Raw genomic sequence first — 20,048 nt, 5'->3', positions numbered from 1 at the left:
ATAAGTGAAACTAGTCAAATAAACAAACACGGTTGTATTTAAAGAAATATTCTGGAAGTGGCCTTCCAGCACAATGGTGGCGGTAAAGTGTGGTGGTAACTGAGTAATTTGGCGAAGAAGAATTTTAACGTTGTTGGTGAGCCAACATCTTCACGTCATCAGGTCGCTGTGTCACATGTGTGTGAGGCTGTGAAAGCTTACTGGCTTAAAAAAGAAGAGAAACAAACGAAAAATTTTATCAGCAGTAATTTCAGAAAATTGTAGCTAAAATAACAAAATGCCCAAAAAAGTGAAAGAAGAAGCAGAGTGGGTGGACGATGAAGCAGCCCCGGCATCTGGTGAGAGACGCGTGAGAAGCTAGCCAATAGGCTAAGTAGCATTACAGCTAAGTTAACGATAAGTAGCACAGATAAAGGGTCAGAAACACTACCGAAAACCTACAGTCTCCATTTAAAACTGCACGCTGGCAACAGTCACTGTCTCATAAATAACCGCAACTGTCATGAATCTTGATTATTGTCTATTCTGTTGAAGCCCAACTTTTACCCAGTCGCTGTTTAGCTTAAATATGGTCACGCAGAGGCACAGCACCGGTCGATTCTAAGCACATTTTGGTGATTGTAGAGTACAGGCTTTGGAAACAACCTGATGCCAGACTGCTGTGGATCAGCTTAAAGCAAACAACATGCCAATAGTAAAAGTTGATATTACTATTCTACCTTACCTGAACGACAGGTATGTCGCTATCCTTACCAAGTGGTCTGACATAGACTGTACTAGCTAACAAAAAAAAGAGAGAATATATGAATTAGTCTTTTCAAAGTTTACTTTTGTGACCACTAACTAATATGTAATTACATTTAAAATTGCATTGTCCTGGTCACAAAAGCAACCTTTAAAAGAATGACATAATTTGTCAACATGTGAGGCATAAATAATCAGGATATACATATCAAGAAAATTGATGTTGCATAGCATCTAAGTATTTGGATCCATAGAATGAGGGAAAAAAGGGCAAGTCTTCCCCAACCCTCTTTTGAGTGTTGATGCAGACTTTAGTGTGAAATCACAGCTTATTTTGATTATTGTAATTAATCTTTGTAGAGTCTATGTAACCCATGTAAGTGGTCAGTGTCTTACCAGCATTCAGTCTGTTTTATCCCTCTAGCTTTTGCGTAGTGTTTTATGTGTTAAAGACCATGTTGTGTCCAACTGTTTTGTATACATTGCCTGCCACAATAAAGAGTTGTGGTCCTTTTTTTTAAGCGAAGATATTTGTCCCTTAGGTTTTTACATTTCCTTGTATTAAGGCTCTGATTGTTATTGTCTCATTGATTCATTTTAAACCTGCAGAGAAAATGTACCTGGAAATGCACAGGAGGAATCGACAGTAGTGAACAGGCCAATCACAATAGCTGTGGGCTGTGTCAGCACAGATTTAGTTAAATTGCTAGGGAGGTGCACATTGGCTAATGTTGCAGCATTTTAGAGGGTTTGCAATTACGACATACCTACGATCTAGATTTAACATAGATGCTTAAGGCCTTCAGTATGGTAAACTGCCTGAAAGGCATTGCGTTTGGATTTGATACTACATAAATACAACTGATTTGACAGCATATAGTAAATCCTGTGGTCTAACCCTTCCTGAAGGTCTTTATATAAATAGAGATGGCATGTTCATTGTACATGCCTAGCGTTTCTTCCCACAGTCATTTATGTTAAGGACATTGGTTGTTCTGTATTGGTTTCTAGGTGTGCGTGTAAGATAACTGCAGATGTAGCTGCAAAGTTTTAAGTGATAAGATTGGTATAGCAATGCCATTCTGTTTCCCAGGAGATTTGGCTGTGTAATCTCCAGCCTTCTGTTGAGAAACTATTGTTAAAACAGACGACAATCTCATCATCATTCATCTACAGATCCAATTCCTCTGAAAGGAGTGAAGAATCGACTATAAAAAAAGTACATTTCTGAGCACAGATGCTGATCATTTAAATAATGATTCTTCAATCGCTAGCACTGTGACTCTGAAGTGCTGTACTGTATGTTTGTAAGTTTTCTCCCCAACAAACACAGCAATGTCGATGAAGCGGTTTGCACCGTCAAAGGCGCCTGCGGGTGCCTTTGGTTTCATTCTATAATACTAGACTAAAGGTTTGAACTTTGAGAGTGTTTAAACAAGAGAGAAAAGTGTGAAAATGTTCATGCCTGTCTGAGAAAAGTGTATAAAGTGTGTAGTGAGGGGTTTTCCAGCCTTAAAACATCTATAATAATTTAAAAAAATAAAGCTCGCTACTTCTTGGATTTCACCGTGGTTATTTTTAGAACGTAACTACCGCGATAAACGGGGGACCACTGTAGATTGAGACAGGTGTTTTGCAGAGTTATATCTGGGTAAATCGAATTGACAGCTCAAGTGAATTTGGAGTATTTAGCTAGAGGAGGGCTGAGTTTTAGAAACTCTTCTACTGTATAAACTTGAAATTACCCTGCTGTAAAACCAGTGCTGCGTAAATAAAACTACATGCTATGTTTGGTTGCAAGTATTAATCAAAAACAGAGTTACGGCCACCTGTGGGCGACTAACTGTCCCTGCAAACATTTGCACTCAGTGACACATGGAACAGTATTATACCATGCTTAAGACTGCCTCACACTGTTGGTAAATTCCCTCATCCATTCTACTAGGCTATGACAGTTACTATTCTAGCTTTATACATAGAATTTCTTACATCACTGATGCCCAGTTGTGTTTCTGTAAAATTTCAAATTGGTTTTCTTTCAACAGAAAAAACTGTGAAAAAGGGGAAGAAAGATAAAAAGGGTAAAAAGTCTGTGAGTACATGTTTAATATAATACTTAGGACCTGTTGCATTATTGTTTTTTTAGACAATATGTCTCATTGGATGTGTTTTTCTCCAGTTTTTTGAGGAACTTGCCACAGATGGCAAAGCTGAAAAGGTGGATGTGGTGCCTGTGAAAGACATGCATGGAAAACAGGTAATCATCAAAATGACATGTAGGTGTTCAACTGAAAAAGTGACAAGAACAGCATTCACTTTCTGTATCTTAACACAGGCAAAAAGACAGAAGCAGCTTTGGAAAGAATTGGAAATTGTATTGCGTAGGGTGTTTTTTTTGTTTGCCCCCCTTCCCCTCCACCCTTTTTCACATTGAATTCCAGCTCATTCAAAAGCATGTGATGGAGCAATCCATCTTTCTGCCTATAGGTCAAACAGCCCCTGCTGAAAAACCAATGGTCTCACTAAGCTCAAACCGGTCTTGAATTCTAAATAAAGCACCAAAAGTAGTGTCTTTAAGATTTTGACATTTGAATTTTTTTCAAGCCTCAGAAAAAAAAGAAAGATCGTCGGAAAGGAAAAGGTGACGATGCAGATGATGAAAATGTCATGTTGACACTGTCAAAACTCTCAGTGGAAGCAAGTGATGAGGAACATGATTCAGGTATATTTCTAAAACAATATCATTGTTTTTCCTCATAAAGTGTATGGTAATGTTTCAATGTACTTATCGTTTGATTCCACAGTCACTGTCTCCAGTAAAGGAAGTAAGAAAAAGGTTTGTCAGCACTCTACTCACGAAGACTCTGCTTGACCTCTACCATCATCAATATTCACACGCAGACACTGTAAAGCATCACTGGTCTCTTTCAGGGTGGGAACATCTTCGCTGCTCTTAGCCAAGGACAGAGTGATGAGGATGAGGACAGTGATTTGGATGAAGATGAAAAACCTGCAAAAAAGGTGCAGTACTCCATTTCATGTGGGTTAAGAGTGTTAAGAGTTAGTACTCTTGTCAGTATGTCTGTGAGCATAATGCGGTAGCTTTATGTAAGTGCAGGCATTTAATTTTATAAATATATATATTACCAATGCAGACAACAGACAGCAGTTGCCTTTAGGGGCTTTATAATATAAGAGAAGAACGTTGCAGTATTAACAATCAGACGATCCCCTGTGAACAAGCACAGGAAGAACTCCTTTCTAGCAAGAAACCAAACAAAAGAAGCCCTCTGCTGCAACTGGTTGGGTGGTGCAGGAAGGAGAAGAGAAAGAAGGAGAGCATAGAAACACAAGGATAAAACTCAAACTGTGGACACAAGTTAATGACAATGCAATAGAGACATAAGCCATCTGTTGATATATCCAGCAGTCTGCTACAGTCTGCATTAAAAGAAAAAAGCATTAAAATCACAATATAAGCTGGGTTCTTCCTAGTTCAGATAGACTGTTTATGTCCATGAATTGATTCTCATTTCATGTTATTGTTTATCAAACGTGAAAACATGTTTGTTGTCTTCTTTTGGGGCTGGCTCAGTGAATTTTGGTCGGAGCGTGACGAACTTTGCAGTTTTGGAATCTGTGTGATCTCGGCCTTTAGAAAATGTGTTGTCTACTTGGTTAAAGTCGCGTGAACTCATGGGTTGGTAGTTTGTTAGTTTGTTTTTATGGTCATTTTGCCGTAACTGTTCTGTTCTGTTGTTTGTTGTTTTTGCTGTGTTTGGTGGTTGTAGATGTGCTTTTGTGCTTTTAGCTGAGATTCGGAGGTTTCTGTCGATGCCACACATGACCTGTCTTCACGGATGGTGAAACTGGATCTCCATCCCTTTGCCCCCCTTTGTTTTCTTTTTGAAAAATGCATGTTTGCATCGGTCTACTGCTGGACATTTAATATGTCTTGTCTGTAATATTGGTCTGCAGACATTTCACACTTTACTAAACAGCAGTTTCTGATTATTTTACTGTCAGTCAGGGTCTGATGAGGAGGATGTTGAAGAGAAACCTACAAAGAAGACCAAGAAGGCTGAAGTTAAGTCCAAGGTGAGTCCTGCTCACATCCATACCTCTGTCAATGTGTGTCTTGCTGAGCAAATAATGTCTATATGGCAAACTTTATGTTTGTGCCGAGGGTTACAGTGGCATTAATCACAGTTTTATTTGAATCTGTAGCATCTCTGTCTGTTCATCTCTCTTCTGTTTGCTTCTTAGCTTTGGCCTTAGTTTATTAAATGTCAGTGGACTACATTTTTATATTGCATTTTATTAGCCTTAACTGCTCGGTATAAAATTTATTTGCAGTAGTTGTCATTTCAGCCATCACAGTTCAAAGACTTGAAATGAGAAATTTTAAAAGTATGAACCCCCACAATATAAGTGAGAAACCTTTAAGGTGATTGCCTGCCTAAGCACGTAGTGAGAAAGAAGAATTCCCTTATTAAAAGGAAGAGACATGTAAACAGAACTTGTCGAGAAACTTTCATCTTTTCAGACTGTTGTAATATCTCCCTTTGTATAATCTGTGAGTATCTGTACTGATATATTATTAAAACGGAGTTTAAGAACCAACACAATCATATACAAATGTCTTCTTGGCAGCAGCCGTGAGACATTACAAAAATTAAAAGGTGCAACACCTAGAACCAAACAAGTACCAGTCAGTTACTATTTTAAAATCTTAGAGTCACTGTAACATGAAGAAGTTGGACAACAGCACAAGAGGAATGACATCTGTTGAATAATGGTGGAGATGTTGGAGTTGGTTTGCTTTTTCTCTAATGATGGGTTTTCAATCTGTTCACGTAGAAAGAGAAAACTGCTCAGAGACCACGTAGCATGGATGAAGATATGGAAGAGGAGGGTAGTAACAGAGGTGACACCACAATGGTAAGTCTTTCTCCAAGGGTGTTGTCTTCTCTTCTCTTCTTTGCTTAGTGGATAAACCTTTTCTGACTATTATCCTCAGAGTGCAGAGGATGTCATCGCAGAGCAGGCCAAGAAGCCAGAGGATGACCTGTATGCTAATCTCACCAAAAAGGAGAAGAAGAAGAAGAAAAAACAGGTAATTACTCTCTATGCTGTTGTGTCAGAATTGTTAAGAGAACTGCCAAACCTATATAATTAATTGAATTCATGTATTTCAATCGCTTCCATGGTCACAGGTGTGTAAAATCAAGCATTGCTGCTTCTACAAACATTTGTGAAGAATGGTTCGCTCTCAGGAGCTCAGTGAATTCCAGCAGGGTGACATGATAGGATACCATCTGTGCAACAAGTCCAGTTGTGAAATTTCCTGCATACTAAATATTCCACAGTCAATCTGAGTGGTATTATAACAAATTGGAAGTGATCGGAAATGACAGCAACTCGGCCGCATAAAATGACAGAGCGGGGTCAGCAGATGCTGAAGGATATAGTGCGTAAACGTCACCAACTTTCTGCAGAGTCGATCACTGCAGACCTCCAAACTTTGCTCAGAGATCAGCTCAAGAACAGGAAGCTTCATGGAATCAGTTTTCATGGCCACCAGCTGCATATACAAGCCTTACATCACCAAGTGAGTGGAATGGAGCAGTGGAGACATGTCCTCTGGACTGATGAATCAAGCTTCTTCATCTGGCAATCTGATGGATGAGTAAGAGGTTACCAGGAGAACGGTACTTGTCTGACTGCATAGAGCCAAGTGTAAAGTTTGGTGGAGAAGGGGTTATGTTGTGGGGTTGTTTTTCAGGAGTTACTTCCAGTAAAAGGAACTCTCCATGTTTCAGTATACCGACATTTTAGACAAATTTATACTCTCAGCTCTGTTAGGTTTGGGGACGGCCCCTTCCTTTTCCAACATGAGAGCGCACCAGTGCACAGGGCAAGGTCCATAAAGACACGGATGAGCGAGTTTGGTGTGGAAGAACTAGACTGTCATTCACAGAGTTCTGACCTAGAATAGAATAGAATTCAACTTTATTGTCATTGCACATGTCACAAGTACAAGGCAACAAAATGCACCTGGAAGAGCACCTTTAGGATGAATTAGAATGGAGACTGTGAACAAAGCCTTCAGCACTGTCTGACCTCATAAATGTTCTTCTGGAAGAATGGTCAAAAATTCCCATAAACATTCCTAGACCTTGTGCAAAGCTTTCCCAGAAGAGCTGAAGTTGTTAAAGCTGTAAAGGCTAGTCTAACATCATATTAAACCCAATGGATGAAGAATGGAATGTGACTAAGTTCAAATGCATGTGAAGGCCTATATAGTGCAACTGCCTTTCAGAGTTAGAAGACTTCATCATCATTGTTTATGCTCAGTCAGTCTGAAATGAAATTATAAGAGCAACACTTGCAGAATCGTACACATTTTTGTAGGCACCATAGGATGCTATGGCATCACTGTGGGGTCACGGGTATAATCTCTGTGGATCTGATGTAATTAGCATATTTTGTGCCTTGCTGTTGTTCTCATTTGTGTGTTTGTGCATCCGTGTGTCCGCCTGTCCTTTCAGATGGAGTATGAGCGTCAGGTGGCCAGTGTCCGTGCTCAGAATGCACTGGAAGGAGATTTCTCCATTTCCCAGGCTGAGATGTCTTCCAGACAGGCCATGCTGGAGAACGCCTCGGATATCAAGGTTATTATAGTTTTCCTGATACTTGCAGTGTTCTACGACTACTGTCTGAAATTCTGTTCTGTAAAGTTCTTTGAAAAACTAAGTACACCCCATGATTTATTAGCTTGTCTAAGCACCTTTCCTGAAAGCCCCTCCAAACAAGCCATTTGTGTCTTTTTCCTCATTGTGCTATCATGAACTTTAATATTTCACATGCTAACTCAGGCCTGTAAATTCCGCTGGGTTCTTTTACATTTCCCGAAGCATTGCACGATCTGAACTTGGGGTGAATCTGCAAGAAAGATTGTGTTAACACACACCAGACCAACAAACAAAACTTCAGAACTGAACCTGTTTGTACAGGTGGTCCTTTTAATTCCGGTCAAAGTGGATTATCTTTACTTAGGATGTACTTAGTTTTTCCCAGTTCTGCAATTAGCCTCCTTGAAAACTTTCATTTCATATGCCTGTGTACTGAAAAGGGTAAAAATTAACTAGGTATAGGAATTGCTCATTTATTTTTGTTTTCTTCATTTTGCTTTTTTAAATTTCTGAATGACAGATTGTTTTCAGACTGTTCCTAAAGGATTCTTTCTGATCTCTGTCAGTGACAGTCTGCTTTGTGTATTTTAGCTGGAGAGGTTCAGCATATCTGCTCATGGCAAGGAGCTCTTCGTCAATGCTGACCTTCTGATTGTGGCAGGAAGAAGATATGGTTTAGTTGGACCAAATGGGTAAATATCTTTTTGTCATTAGTACTTTAGCAGTGTACAGCACAGACACTTTTCAGTACCAGTTTCAAACTTGCTCTGTCATTTCATAACTAACTTTTGGGAATTTGGCTATATTAATGTACAGTATTTGGATGGAAGAGAAGAAAAGCAAATGGATGAAATTATATGAAGCCACTCAAATTGCACTATTGCACAGAATATCTTATTTTATTTAGCTATCTTATTTTTTTCAGATCACTTTGAATCTTTTCATTTTCAGAATTTTTTTCACATAGCTCTGCCTTGTGGGTGTGTTTTCAACCATGATAGTAACATTAGCTACTTTAGCTGCACAGTTTACAAACAGTAGGGATTTTTCTATTGTTGTGGTGGGGACAATGTCTATTAATCTTTCAGATGCGAAGACTCTCTCACTCTTACGGTCAACAAGAAACGTGGTTGTCTTGGCTGTATGATATTTTCACAATCACAATGAGAATACTGTGGTTACAGTCGCTCCAAGACAATAAGAACAGTAACAGACTGAACTCAATTAAATAATACAATATATCACAAAGTTAAAAAATATATGAAATAGCTCTGATATAAATATCCAGAATATAACAGAGATTAAATATACATGATTGACATTTTCCTCTTTTAGTGTTTGCAGAAGCAGCTCTAACGAACAAAAACCATTTGGCACACTGCTCATTTGGAATTTAAAATTGGTTGAGTGACTAATATCTGGTTTTGACATCTTAATAGGCTGCCTCTCTGAATGTCTTGTTTAGAGGGACATTTTCTGGATAATTAAAAAGCATTGTTTTAATCCCACTTTGTCTTGACATATGGCATCGAAATGAAGATTAAAAAATATTTCCTGAAAACCCTTTTTTATATATAACATTTAATTTTACGATTTCACGATGCACCCACAGTGGGCAATACATTTAATCACCATAGATTACTTTTAAAAAATGCTATATTGAAGTTTGGTTGAGGATGTGGTGTAAAGTGCAGAGCAGCTACCGTCACAATGGTCACTTTGCTCTCTGCCGCAACCTCGTCTCACAGTCACTTATATTTATAACCGCCGTTAAGCCGCTGCAGTATTCTCCTGAACGATAGGTGTCGCCACTCAGACAATATCACCACATAAGCGCTGATGTAGAAAGAGAGAAGTGAAAACTATAAGCCAAGACTTTGAATGGGCTTGTTCCACAAACACTCAAGTTTTTAAACTGTTCCAACGTCTTCCTCTGTATACCTGCATGTCTCTGAGCTTCTATATTGGAATACCATTAAAATGGAGGGGCACAAAACTAAGAGGGGCACAATCGGCCAAAGTGCCACACAGTGTCGACACATGAGGGGCCATTGGTTGAGCACTTCACAAATTATATAGCTCCAACCACTAAGTACCTGCAAGTTTTACCCCAAGTGCAGCACCCTGAGGCTGTACGCTAAGCAGAAGAAAGGAGTCTGGGGACTGGTGAGCATCAGGACCACAGTCCAGGATGAGACAACAAACATCCACGAATACATCAGTAAGATGGCCCCAACCGACCGCGTGCTAAGTGAATACCTCAAGCAGCAGAAACCCAAGAAGGAGGAGGAACCATCATGGAAGGACAGGCCCCTGCACGGTATGTACCACCAGCAGATAGCGGAGGTGGCTGCCATCCAGAAATCCTACCAGTGGCTGGACAAGGCTGGACTGAAAGACAGCACAGATGGACTAATCATGGCAGCACAGGAAGAAGCTCTGAGCACAAGATCCATAGAGGCTGGGGTCTATCACACCAGGCAAGACTCCAGCTGCAGGCTGCGTAAAGATGCCCCTGAGACAATCCAGCACATAACAGCAGGGTGCAAGATGCTAGCAGGCAGGGCATACATGGAACGCCATAACCAAGTGGCCGGCATAGTATACAGGAACATCTGTGCCGAATGCGGCCTAGAAGTTCCGAAGTCAAAACACCCCCAGGGTGGTGAAGAATGACCGAGCTAAGATCCTGTGGGACTTTCAGATACAGATGGACAAAATGGTGATGGATAGCCAACCGGACATAGTGGTGGTAGACAAGCGGAAGAAGACAGCCATAGTGATAGATGTAGTGATACCGAATGACAGCAACAGGGACCGCCTGCAGGGGCGAGAGGGGAATTTTTTAAATATATATGTGTGCTTCAATGTTTTTTTTTTTTTTTTACTTGGTGTTCATTTTCTCTTTCAGAAAAGGAAAGACCACTCTACTGAAGCATATAGCTAATAGAGCTCTCAGTATTCCTCCTAACATTGATGTACTGCTGTGTGAACAGGGTAGGTGATAAGTCCCTCTTGTGCTCTGTCGTTTTTCTGCCGTGTGCCCTTTGTTATAACCCACTGACTCTGTGGAATGCTTTTGTTTGTTAGAGGTGGTAGCCGATGACACGCCAGCAGTTCAGGCGGTGCTAAAGGCGGACACCCGCCGCCTGAAGCTTCTCGAAGAGGAGAAACAGCTCCAAGCTCGTCTGGAAAAGGGAGAGGATAGTGTAGCCGAGAGGCTGGATAAGGTTGGTGTCCATGTGTACTACCAGACCTGATACAGTATACATCTTATTAACATAGTCCTGTTACCATATTTTACAAACTAACAAAGGCTGCTTAATTTATGGTGGCCATAAGTTAACCTTCAACTTTAAATGCATTAACAGTAAGTTAATACAGCACTGTCAGCAGAGACACCCTTGGGCATGCCAATGTATTTCAGTTCTTTCATTGCTGAGCCAAAGGCTAGGTAGAGATGTAACATTTGACATTTATTTGTTTAAAATTATTTGAGATTGTGATATCAAATTCTTTAATATATCAGTTAAATAAATGAAGTCAAAATGGGGAAAACAGCCACTGTAAAATTAAAAGAGATCCCCCTTGTAGCAACTGTGATATACAAAAAATACTGTCAGGTTAGAAATGAACTAACCAGCTTAAACAGAATTACTGGGAAAACCAACCAACAGTAAAATAATTCTTCACAATGTTCTGGCAGACGGTGCTTCCCTTAATTGTCGACAGCCTTCCCATTTAATAAGGGACACATATTAAGAGTCCTTTGGTGGCACACAGGTCAGTAAGGATCACCAATCTGATTGTCTGACTTTTCTCTCCACAGGTCTATGAAGAGTTGAGGGCAATAGGTGCTGCAGCAGCTGAGGCCAAGGCGAGAAGGATATTGGCTGGTCTGTCATTCACTCCTGAGATGCAGAACAGACCCACCAAGAGGTTTTCTGGAGGCTGGAGAATGAGAGTTTCCCTGGCCAGGTACGCTGTAGCAAACATCCTCACTGGAACTGGTGTTGCATAAACCTGTCTCAAACTTAACTTCTGTGCCCACAGAGCCCTGTTCATGGAACCCACTTTACTGATGTTGGATGAACCCACCAACCACTTGGACCTGAATGCCGTTATCTGGCTTAACAAGTACGAGTCATCTTTCTAACTAATAACAGATAATTTAAATGTAACAATTTTAAATTTGTGTATCCTCTTATTAGAGCACATGAAACATGTTAGCATACTTCTCACTGTGAAAGAGACTCAAGTCTCTAATTATGGTGTAGTTCCATTCAGTTTCCAACTTGTGTCGTTGGAACCAGTGGTGTTGGAAAGAACTTCCTGTTCTTCTGTCCTTCCCTCGTTGTTCCCTTTTTCTTACTCCGATTTCAGCGAATTAATTGACATTTAACCATTATTGTTATTATTATTATTATTATTATTATTTTTGTTATTATTATTATTATTATTGTTGTTGTTGTTGTTGTCATTATTATTATTATTATTATTATTATTATTATTGCATAATTTTGGACAAGTAGGTCTTATCTTAATTATTTCTTAACTCATTTAAATTTGGTTCATGTGAAAAATGAATTAAACAACATTGCCATGATTTGTTGTTAATTTATTTAAATTGCTGTACAGAAAAAACACATTTTTCTTTCCTACAGTCTACAGCTTCCATCAGCTATGAAAGTAGCTTCAGTATTAGTAATGTGACTCATTTGTTATTATTGACTATTCTCTTTCCCACCTGCAGCTACCTTCAAGGCTGGAAGAAGACTCTCCTCATAGTTTCCCATGACCAGAGTTTTCTTGACGATGTGTGTACAGATATCGTCCACTTAGACAACCAGAAACTTTACTATTACAGAGGGAACTATTGTAAGTGACAATGTATCATCACTAGTCACTAATTACTTGCAGAGAGAGAAGTCTGTGCGAAACTATGTGATTTAGTTAAAGACATTAGAACAGCTTCACCTCAGTTCTTCTTCATATTTTTAAGTGACCTTCAAGAAGATGTACGTGCAGAAGCAGAAAGAACTGCAGAAACAGTACGAGAAACAGGAGAAGAAACTCAAAGAGCTGAAGGCTGGTGGCAAGTCTACCAAACAGGCTGTGAGTATGGCTTTCTCTTCACTCAAACAAATTGAGCACCAAATAAATTAGTTACAAAAGTACAGTCTTTTCAACTAGGGAAAGAAGAATTTAAAATTTAAACAAAATCCAACCGTTTAGGCTGTGTCAGGGGAACCAAGTTGTGGTGTTTTTAATTGGTACTATGATCAGCTGATCATTCTGTCGCAGTTAATGCTGCTATAATATGCCTGCAAGGTCTAGACTCAGCAAAATACTAATCAATTTCCAGGTGACACTTTTATCCATCTATTGTAAGGCTAATTTCCCTGCTGACATCACTTATGTTGTTCCATTTCAGGAGAAACAGACTAAGGAGGCCCTGACCAGAAAGCAGCTAAAAGGCAAGAAGAAGGGAGGTCAGGAGGAGGAGAGCCAGGAGGCCACAGAGCTGCTGAAAAGACCCAAAGAGTACACCGTAAAGTTCACCTTCCCCAACCCACCTCCTCTGTCACCGCCCATACTGGGACTGCATAGTAAGAACATGCGCATATGCTCCAGGCATTCAGTCTATTCACTCTGATTCCCAGCTATACAGGAAATGTTTCAGGACAAGCGACATGTGAAACAGAGCTTACTGTGGTCTGGGCACCCATAAACCAAATCTTTGTAAACAAATTAGTAAGAGATGGGCAGGAAGTTAATGTAGAAATCTTCCTCACTGTTCCACTGCCATCTTGCCATAGTGTGTGTGTGTGTGTGTGTGTGTGTTTTTTTTTCCCTGTGGTTACAGTTCCACTGTGTAAACTAACTTTGAAAAAAACATGGAAAACGTATTGTTCAATCCTATTGTTTGGCCTGGTATGGGTTGGTGTTGGTTCCTTTGAGTCTCTGTTACATTTGAAAAACTGGAATTTCTAACCTCATCATTAAGTGTTTTTATGCAGAAAAGAATTAAACAAGGTTTCTTCTTTAGCTCATCCATCCATATCATGAGGTATTGGTCTGTCCACAGTTTTCTGGTCCATCTGTGTATCCCAGGCAACAGTTGCTACTGCTCCCACCGTATTGGACATTCTTTAGTGAAACCACACAATGATCGCCTAATAAGTCTTTACCCAAACTGTGTAAACACTTCATTCGTATATATATCTATCCATGTTTTTATGGCCATGGTTACTGCTGACCATGTAGTCAGTACCTAAACTTCTGCAAGTGCTTCTTTCATTCTTTCATTAAAAAAATTGAGCTAAGCCAAAATAATACACTTGAATGAAATGAAAAAGGATAAATAAAAAAAATGTTTTGTCTTTTATTTTTAGCATTTTCAAGGTTAGTTCATCTACTTACTTCACCAGTATAGTGAGTAGATGAAAGCACTCATGTCTTTATTTGTTACTCTTTCCTCTGACAGGTTACCTACTGTGATTTTGGTTCCATCCATGGGTCCTGTTAACATAAATGTTAACATAAAGCAGTTAACTAGTGTACTCTATGTGTGTTCAGTAAATACTTTAAATGATGCTATCTTTAGGACTGAAAAGCAATAATATAGAAGATTTCCTGTAGCTTGTTTTAATTTCATCTTGTTGATGAAAACATTTGTGCCACCTGCAGGTGTAGACTTTGGCTACGAGGGTCAGAAGCTGCTGTTCAAAAATGTGGACTTTGGTATCGACATGGAATCGAGGAGTAAGTATTCCGCTTCATAAGAACACTTTCAGTAAGTAATCGGGTATTTTGGTAAACTTGAGAGTTTTAGCCTGTCGTCTACACATAAATGGCATTTAAGATAACTGAAAATAAAGCTTGAAAAAACCCCAAAACTTTCAGATCAAAGACATTGAGATTTTGATTCGCGTCTTTCTGTTTTATCCAGATTGTATACCATGTTATTGCTTGTAGGCTTGTGATACACATTTCTATACAGTAAGGATTACATCACTACCTGTTACCTAGCATCTTCTAAACTAAATGTGGATGCACTAAAGGAGCTCACTGTGTTGTTGTGAATGAGATTGTGACATGAAAAGATACGTGGTTATACATGAGTTTGTTTTATGTTGTACAGTGTTCTGTCATGTATTAAGTTTTATTTCTCTCTTCTCTTCCTGCTGTAGTTTGTATAGTTGGACCCAATGGTGTTGGAAAGAGTACCCTGCTGTTACTGCTTACTGGCAAATTAAATCCTGTAAGGCTGGAGATGTAAAGCTGTAATATTCTAATTTACAAAAACTTACAATCTGCTGACTTAACTGGATGTTTCACTTTTCAGACTAAAGGTGAGATGAGGAAGAATCATCGGCTGGTGAGTAACTTCCTACTGATGCTTTAAGGGTTTTACTTTTTAACAGTTGCAACCATTTAGATATATAGTACCCCACTTTCAGCAGCTCAGATGTAACTGGACATTCTCTCCCGTACTTTGGCTTTTAGTCCTGTCTTACTCTGCTGTCTTCTTTCGCCTGATCTGCTCCCACTGTGTTTAAATTCAGTGGGAGCATATGTCTAAAACCCAGCTGTGGCTGCTGTAGCACATGTCAGGTTACAAAAATCTACAAAGAGGCTGGAAAGTTGAGAAAAAACTGTTCGGATAGATGAAACCAAGGTTAACTTTGCCCAAAATTATGTGAAGAGAAGTCCTGCTGCTCTCAGTTTGTAGACCACAAAACTTTGCCTTCTGTTTTACTAGAAAATACTGAAACTATAGCCCGTGTGAAAACCTGAAATACTGTTTTATTCAGCTAACATGTAGACTTTTTTTTTCTGTGTGCAGAAAGTGGGCTTCTTTAACCAGCAGTATGCAGATCAGCTTAACATGGAGGAAACGGCCACAGAGTACTTGATGAGGAACTTCAATCTTCCCTACCAGGATGGCAGGAAGTGCCTGGGACGTTTTGGCCTCGAGAGCCACGCCCACACCATTCAGATCTCCAAACTCTCTGGTATAAACATAAACGAGTGAACGAGAATGTTTATTGTACTGTCTTGTGAAGGAAATATTTTCTAATAGTGTCTGAATTTTGTCTTCGTCAGGTGGTCAGAAAGCCAGAGTAGTGTTTGCTGAACTAGCCTGTCGTCAGCCTGACGTACTGATCTTGGTAAGCATTGTTCAGTCTTTTGCTCTCCCTGTTGATCAATACTATCTACTATCTTGTTGATTAACCGCTTCTCGTCTTCTCATCTCACAGGACGAACCTACCAACAATTTGGACATTGAATCAATCGATGCTTTATCAGAAGCTATCAATGAATACAAAGGAGGTAAGACTGGTTGCTCGATTAGTTCAGTAAAAATGGCTATTCTTACCAGTTCTTCGTGGATTAACCTCAAGAATAAGTGCTCACATAATTCACACATTATTTCAAATGCTTGATGAAAAGTGCTAGATGAAAAGCAGGACTAAGGAAGGTGTATGTGGAACAATTAAGAAACTCTTTATTTATCCCATATTTGGGAAATATTTTTATTTTAAATTACTTCATCCCTCTGATTACTCCTCATACTCCTGACTTGGGCAGTACCTTTCGAAATGATATGGGTGTGTCTGCTACGAGGGGTTTATGAGTACAATAACGCAACGGTCCCCAACCTTTTTTGCGCCACAGACCAGTTTAATGTCAGACAATATATTCATGAACCGGCCTTTAAGGAGTCACGGATAAATACAACAAAATAAAATGATACGACCAAGACAAAAACTGTGGTATTTTGTAAATATAATAATAAACGTGAAATCACTGTGTAATTGTGTAACTTTATTAGCAGCGTCCTCCTGAAATGCACCAACAACATTGAGAGTAACATCCTCCTCTTTACCCCTAATGGTCTCTAGTCACTATGGTAACGCGTAAATATTTCTTTCAAAATAAGACACACAACTACAACACGGGAAAAAACCCAGGGAAACAGAGTTAACGATAAAAACCATGAAAACCATAAATTTCACACCCGAACCTCAACTCTCGCAGCCTGGTACCAAACGACTCGTGACAAGGAGGTTGGGGACCGCTGCAATAAAGGCCTCCTAGCAGACATACCCATATCAATTTGAAGTTATCACATTCACAAAGTTATGCATCCACACGGTCACTGTGTGGACGTTCAGAATTATTATATACATGGAAAAGTAATTACAACTCTTTCTTAACCAGCACCAAAGTCGTAAATGGAAAAAGTAGGGACTTCTGCGACATCATGGAGTAGGCAGCTAGGGATACATGTAGACGTGTAGTGAGTTAAAATATATTTGTACTGCATTTCTGCCTCTTACTCAAAAGAATGAATGAGCTTGGGTTTTATCAATAAATCTTTAGACTCCAGTGTGTATCGGAGCATTAACATCTTGACCTTCTTGTCCAGCTGTGATTATTGTGAGTCACGATGCACGGCTCATCACAGAGACACAGTGCCAGCTCTGGGTGGTGGAGGACTGTACCATCAACCAGATTGACGGAGACTTTGATGACTATAAGCGGGAGGTGCTGGAAGCTTTGGGAGAGACCGTGGTCAGCAAGGTCAATCCATGATCAGAGCTGATGCCAGGGCACACACCTGCTGAGCACTCCAGTGTGGACGGGCTGGTAGAGCGTGTGTAAGCACACATAATAAGGATTTTCTGGCCCATGTGTTATCTTCCTGTGGACTGTAACATCTTTATGGGGTTGAAGTTGCACAGATACTGGATTATAAATATGTAGGTGATAAAATGTCTGGAATTATAATCTACTTAAATAAAACAGGAAGTGATTCAATTTTCATTGTGGTTTATTGTACAACTTTGTGCACACCTGTAGAATAAACATCACAGGGGCTAAAAACAAAATAATTTTGCGAAAGGTCTCTTTATGACAGCATGATCAGTGCCTCGATCACTTTAAGTAAGCCTTATACTTCTTCTTGACTTTAGCCACTTCATTCTCATCAGGAAGTATTTCCCCATACCATTTATACCAGTTGTCACCTAAGGTTAAGGATGGAGGTGGTGGTGTGGAGCCCACAGCATCATGGGAATTGGAGTAGTCCTCCCCTGAAAATTCCACATATGGAATCTGAAAAGAAAGTAAGCCTAGAAGAGAAGAGTGTTATTTTAAAATTATGGATGTGTTCTCTCATCATTAGCTATAACTTACCACTCATGTCATTTCATTTTATTTCTAACAGCAAATAAAACTACATTTGAGGTCATAGTTCTTAACTTGCAGACTGAAACTATACTTTAAGACTGAGCCAATTACCTAGCATGTATCTTAGTTGGAAATTAAAGATACAAATCCAGCTGGGTTGCACATAAGATGGTAGTTGTATGCTTGCACTAAAAAATATTAGTGCACTTTAGTGCAAGAAGGTGTGCTTATTTTAAAAAGTGCTATAAATGCAAACAGGAGCTGGCGGAGATGAGTGGCAACTAAGGCGATCACGATTTACCTACCGTGATCTTGTGCTGTGTTAATAGCCTCATTTAGCTGCTTCTGCTGTTTCATACACACACCTGAAGGTGGCAGAACCATCAGAACATGAATGGAACATCCTGCTGCATTAATACACTTCCTAACTTTGGTGGTGTTATGACTTACCAGTTCGAGTGGAATCCAACACCATTCCAGTGTGGGGACTAATGAATTGCTGCAACAACTTCACATTCTGCAAGAGAACAACAGATGATGCACTGTTACACATGAAGAGCTGGAGAGGACCATAGCAGGGTAACAACGCAGCCACAGGACCAGTATCTACTCGTTTGTATGAGGACCACCGTCCTACAAAATGACCTCCAGCAGGCTGCTAATGTGCATGGTTAAGACCAAACTGTCATAAAGACACTCCATGATCATGGCATTCATTACTGAGAGAAGAAGCTGACAAAATATTCTCATTCTGCTTCATTCTTTTCGTTACTGTCAAAAAAAAACTAAGGTACTGATCTGCAGACAAATCAGACATGCAATTTATTTTTGCCAACCACGTCCATGAAATCTGTTGGGTTAAAACGCAGTGTTTTGGCACCAAAGGTAGAGTGATGCTGTATAATAAAACTACTGATATTGGCCTGTCGCTGAGATAAAAACTGTTTACATCATAATGACAATATTATTATTTTTTTAAAAAGCCCCAAAAGCCCCGGCTCAATACAGAAAACTTCAATATTCTCCAAGTCATTAGTCTGTGTGTTTGAGACCAAAAGAGTAACCCACCTGATGGTGAATGATGATGTTTGGATCACGGCAAATTGGGCACGGGTTTCCACATATCTTGTCACCTCTCTAGAGATACAAGTGCCCTGGTTATTTTATATGACAAACTTAACATGAGTGATCTGTGGTTAAAAAAAGACAAAAAAACAGAAATATTACAATGCAAGTCTTGCGAGTCTTCTGAGGGGGGATGCCTCCTTTGTGGTTCCTCCTGTAGTCAGCCCACACTGGACTGCTTCCATACCTTTCAATATACTCTGTCAGGGTAAGGAAAAGCAATTAGATCACAAATTTGGACTGAAGGCAACACGTCTGTTGAGGTACCTATACGGACAACACTTATTTTCCCTTAAATTACCTTCACTCTCCAGGTAATCCCAAGGCCTGTCCTTGTAGCGGGCTAAAGCCTCAGTAGCCTGAGCAACAGCCTCGTTCTGAAGCGATGCTGCTTTGCAGTAAGAGTGTCTGGGATGGATAAATGGAGACAAAGAAAGACATGTCCTTGCAGGTAGCCTCTGTAGGCGGGACTGAAAGCACAAGAAAATTACCTCATCACACCACTAAAACATCCTCTTCATAAATGTAGCCTAAATCCATTCAAGAATTTTGAAAAACTTTTTAGATTCTACTTCTAAAGAACTTGTATATCAACCCCAGTTTAATCAAATGAAGTGTCACTAAGCTGTAATTTTTTTTTTTTTAAAATACCCCCCTCTTGGCAGGAGCAGCGTGATATAGATCTGTACTGGAGCATACACCAACTAAAGACCAGCTAAAACACTATCGTGATAAAAAACATGAACTTAAATATTTCACTGTTAGTGTTTATTATGCCTCACTGAAAAACAAACATCTCATATCCCTAGAACCAATGGACCAAACCTCTGTCGAAAGACCACAGCACTAACAAAAGCGGTACTGCACAACAAGGCAGCATCCAGCATATTTCCCCCACTTAATATTCGACCATATACGTCACATCGTTGAACATTTTAATGAAATGTAATACCTGATACTGACGAACAGAATGTGAAATTGAAGGCGACACACGACATATAAACGTCGCGATGTACTTCATGGAGGTAGCCATTTTCAGATCCTACCCGGGTTACAGGTGAAAGGTGAAAGGTTAAGTTGCTTTCTCAAGTATATAATCTAAATCTAAATCATTTCGGTAATAAATCAATCTTAGTTGATGCAAAACTCAACCCTGCCATTTTCATTTTAATTAGTTGAATAAGGACGAGTATTTTGAAAATGAGGCGTTCCCGTTAGCATGAGCATGTGACATCTATAGCACGTGACAAACAAAAAGACTAGTCGCCATTTTGAAGGAATATT

At 39.6% G+C, this 20,048-nt stretch overlaps 2 protein-coding genes across 2 annotated transcripts; one reads left to right on the top strand and one right to left on the bottom strand.

Annotated features, from left to right (window-relative positions):
- The first annotated feature begins 90 nt into the window (after positions 1-90).
- Positions 91-17,267, top strand: abcf1 (ATP-binding cassette, sub-family F (GCN20), member 1). Its single transcript, XM_031749987.2, has 25 exons — positions 91-338; positions 2,790-2,836; positions 2,924-3,001; positions 3,349-3,466; positions 3,549-3,580; positions 3,676-3,765; positions 4,771-4,842; positions 5,605-5,685; positions 5,765-5,860; positions 7,296-7,418; positions 8,031-8,131; positions 10,351-10,436; positions 10,530-10,669; positions 11,269-11,417; positions 11,493-11,576; positions 12,193-12,317; positions 12,442-12,554; positions 12,874-13,048; positions 14,130-14,204; positions 14,633-14,703; positions 14,788-14,820; positions 15,289-15,457; positions 15,549-15,613; positions 15,704-15,776; positions 16,876-17,267. The coding sequence occupies exons 1-25, from the start codon at positions 278-280 to the stop codon at positions 17,040-17,042; spliced, it is 2,424 nt and encodes an 807-aa protein (XP_031605847.1). The 5' UTR covers positions 91-277; the 3' UTR covers positions 17,043-17,267.
- Positions 17,263-19,943, bottom strand: mrps18b (mitochondrial ribosomal protein S18B). Its single transcript, XM_031749988.2, has 7 exons — positions 19,717-19,943; positions 19,066-19,234; positions 18,867-18,964; positions 18,708-18,776; positions 18,090-18,156; positions 17,945-18,004; positions 17,263-17,581 (listed from the first exon to the last, which is right to left on the bottom strand). Exons 1-7 carry the CDS (start codon positions 19,795-19,797, stop codon positions 17,385-17,387), a joined length of 741 nt encoding a protein of 246 aa, XP_031605848.1. The 5' UTR covers positions 19,798-19,943; the 3' UTR covers positions 17,263-17,384.
- Between the last annotated feature and the right edge of the window lie 105 nt (positions 19,944-20,048).

This window comes from Oreochromis aureus, linkage group 22, assembly GCF_013358895.1.
Source record: "Oreochromis aureus strain Israel breed Guangdong linkage group 22, ZZ_aureus, whole genome shotgun sequence".
NCBI lineage: Eukaryota > Metazoa > Chordata > Actinopteri > Cichliformes > Cichlidae > Oreochromis > Oreochromis aureus.
This window is presented reverse-complemented; position numbering and strand designations above follow the sequence as displayed.